Source organism: Passer montanus, unplaced genomic scaffold, assembly GCF_014805655.1.
Source record: "Passer montanus isolate IOZ18808 unplaced genomic scaffold, ASM1480565v1 scaffold420, whole genome shotgun sequence".
NCBI classification, from domain to species: Eukaryota; Metazoa; Chordata; class Aves; order Passeriformes; family Passeridae; genus Passer; species Passer montanus.
In genome coordinates, this window is record NW_024369042.1 from 1 (window position 1) to 3,369 (window position 3,369).

A 3,369-nucleotide genomic window follows, 5' to 3' on the forward strand; every position below is an offset into this window, starting at 1 on the left:
AGAGAATTTGGGGAGGGGGCTTTGGGGTCTCTAAATAATTGGGGGGTGGGGGTCCTTGTAGAATTTGGGGGGAGGTTTAGGACCCCAAAATAATTTGGGGAGGGGTCTTTGGGGTCCCTAAATAATTTGGGGAGGGGTCCTTTGGGGTCCCTGTAGAATTTTGGGCGGGGTCTGCGGGACCTTAAATATTTTGGGGCGGGGTCTTTGGGGTCCCTAAGTAATTTATGGGGGCTCCTGTGTAATTTGGGGGGGGTCTCTGGGCCCCTTTAAAGGGGAGGGGTCCGCACAGAGCCCCCCCCAGAACAGAACTCAAGCCACGCCCACTTTGTGTGAAGCCACGCCCATTTGGGCGGGGAATAACCCCGTACTGCGAGGCCACGCCCCCACAAAGCCACGCCCCCTGGCCCCACATCTCCCCAGCGGCGGGCGCGGCCAATCAGCGGCGGGCAGGCGCGGGCGGGGCGCGCTGCTATTGGCCGACCTTGAGGCGGCGCGCTCCCATTGGCGGCGGGGGCGGCGTGGGGCGGGGCCAGGCGCGGGGGCCCTGGGCGGGGCCGGGGGCGGGGCGAAGGGCGGGGCGAAGGGCGGGGCCAGGCGGAGCCCCGCCCGCCGGCTGGTGCTGGGCTGGTTCCTGCTCTGCGCCGGCATCCACGGCGTCCTGGAAGGGTACTTCAGCCTCCGGCACCGGGAGCTGCCCGCCGACACCGGGCTGCTGGCCGACGTCTGTGAGCACCGCTGGGGAGGGGCCCGGGGCACTGGGAGTGTGGGGAGGGGTCCCCAAGGGCTGCAAGGGGCACTGGGAGTGTGGGGAGGGGTCCCCGAGGGCAGCACAAGGCACTGGGAATGTGGGGAGGGGTCCGCAAGGGCTGCAAGGGGCAATGGGAGTGTGGGGAGGGGTCCCCGAGGGCAGCACAAGGCACTGGGAGTGTGGGGAGGGGTCCCCAAGGGCTGCAAGGGGCACTGGGAGTGTGGGGAGGGGTCCCCGAGGGCAGCACAAGGCACTGGGAATGTGGGGAGGGGTCCGCAAGGGCTGCAAGGGGCAATGGGAGTGTGGGGAGGGGTCCCCGAGGGCAGCACAAGGCACTGGGAGTGTGGGGAGGGGTCCCCAAGGGCTGCAAGGGGCACTGGGAGTGTGGGGAGGGGTCCCCGAGGGCAGCACAAGGCACTGGGAATGTGGGGAGGGGTCCGCAAGGGCTGCAAGGGGCAATGGGAGTGTGGGGAGGGGTCCCCGAGGGCAGCACAAGGCACTGGGAATGTGGGGAGGGGTCCCCAAGGGCTGCAAGGGGCACTGGGAGTGTGGGGAGGGGTCCCCGAGGGCAGCACAAGGCACTGGGAATGTGGGGAGGGGTCCCCAAGGGCTGCAAGGGGCACTGGGAGTGTGGGGAGGGGTCTCTGGGGGTTTCCCGAGCACATGGGGAGGGGTCCCTGGGGCAGCACGGGGCACTGGAGGGGCTCTGGGAATGTGGGGAGGGGTCTCCAGGGCAGCGGGAGGAGCATGTGGGGAGGGGTCTCGGGGGTACTTGTGGGTTCCCTGGGCATATGGGGAGGGGTCCCAAGGGCATCTGAGGAGTCCCCGGGCAGGTGGGGAGGGGTCCCTGGGGTACCTGAGGGGTCCCAAGGGCATCTGAGGAGTCCCCGGGCAGGTGGGGAGGGGTCCCTGGGGTACCTGAGGGGTCCCTGGGGTATCTGAGGGGTCCCTGGGCAGGTGGGGAGGGGTCCCTGGGGTACCTGAGGGGTCCCCGGGCAGGTGGGGAGGGGTCCCCGGGCCGGTGGCCAGGGCTCGCCGGGTGCTGGGGGTCCCCAGCCCCCCTGACCCGGAGCCCCCTCCCCAAATTGCCAGGGAAGGAGTACGCCAAGGCCGACAGCCGCTACATGACGTGAGTTGGGGACCCCGGGGACCCCGGGGGGTTGGGGGTGGCCGTGTCCCCCTGCCCCCCTGACCCCTCCCCTCGGGCTGTCCCCCAGGAGCGATGACTTCACGGTTGCCATGGAGACGGTGACAGCCTGGGCCTGGGGTCCCCTGAGCTTCCTCACCTTCCTGGCGCTGCTGCGGCAGCACCCGGCGCGCCACGTGCTGCAGCTGGTGGTGTCCCTGGGTATGGCACTGTCATTGTCATTGTCATTGTCACTGTGTCACCCTGACCCCGTCCCCGCCACGTGCTGCAGCTTGTGGTGTCCCTGGGTATGGCATTGTCACTGTGTCACTGTCACTGTGTCACTGTGTCACCCTGACCCCGTCCCCGCCACGTGCTGCAGCTGGTGGTGTCCCTGGGTATGGCATTGGTCACCTCTGTCACCTCTCCTCTGTCACTGTGTCACTGTCACTGTGTCACTGTCACTGTGTCACCTGTGTCACTGTGTGACCTCCCCTGTGTCACTGTCACTGTCACCTGTGTCCCCATCCCTGTGTCACCATCCCCACCACATCCTGCAGCTCATGGTGTCCTTGGGTATGGCCCTGTGTCACTGTCACTGTGTCACTGTGTCACTGTGTCACTGTGTCACTGTGTCACCATACACAGTGTCCCTGTGTCCCCATCCCTGTCTCCAGTGTCCCCTTAAATCCCCACCCTCCTGACCCCAGTGTCCCCAGTGTCACCATCCTCCTGTCCCCAAGCCCCCTGTCCCCATCCCCGTCCCGCCCACTGAGGGGGGAGACCCCCGGAGACCCCCCCAGGGGTGAGAGACACCCCCAGAGTGAGGGACCCCTCCCCCAGGGCTGAGGGACCCCCCCAGGGCTGAGGGACCCCCCCAGAGTGAGGGAATCCCCCCACGACCGGCCCTGCCACAAGGCCCACTGAGGGGGGAGAGACCCCCAGGGGTGAGGGACCCCAGGGGTGAGGGACCCCCCCCGGGATGAGGGATTCCCTCCTCCCCTCTCCTCAGACCTCCCCCCCAGCCCGAGGGACCCCCCCGAGGGAGGGTTCAGCACCGGGAGGGTCCTGGAGGGGAGTTTTGGGACCCCCCCAACCTCAGAGACCCCCCCTGGGGAGGGTTCGGGTCCTGGAGGGGAGTTTTGGAACCCCCCCAAAAGCTCAGGGGGCGCGGCTAGAGCCCCCCCCACCTTACCCATGGGGGTCTCACCCTCATTTTTGGGGGTCTCCCTCTCATTTCTGGGGGTCTCCCTCTCATTTCTGGGGTCTCAGCTTCATTCTCACGGTCCTCCTCTCGTGTTTGGGGTCCCCACCTCATTTTTGGGGGTCTCAGCCTCGTTTTTGGGGGTTTCCCTCTCATTTTTTGGGGGTGTGCCGTGGGAACGTCCCTCATTCCTGGGGGGCAGGGATGGATTTTAATAAAAGAGCTGGAAATGGAGCTCGGCTCTGCTTTTGGGGGGTCCTGGGACCTTTTGGGGGGGTTCTGAGGGGTCTT

At 66.9% G+C, this 3,369-nt stretch overlaps 1 protein-coding gene across 1 annotated transcript in view; it reads left to right on the forward strand.

The window, feature by feature from the left end:
- Nucleotides 1–420: 420 nt before the first annotated feature.
- The window catches only part of LOC120507313 (OTU domain-containing protein 5-like), a gene marked incomplete at its 5' end in the record, with an annotated part of 16,129 nt that continues 13,180 nt past the window's right edge, over nt 421–3,369 (forward strand). Inside the window, 3 exons of the mRNA XM_039719783.1 lie at nt 421–725; nt 1,841–1,877; nt 1,966–2,182. Of these exons, the coding sequence (XP_039575717.1) occupies nt 421–725; nt 1,841–1,877; nt 1,966–2,182 (559 nt within the window). The remainder of the gene's footprint in view (nt 726–1,840; nt 1,878–1,965; nt 2,183–3,369) is intronic.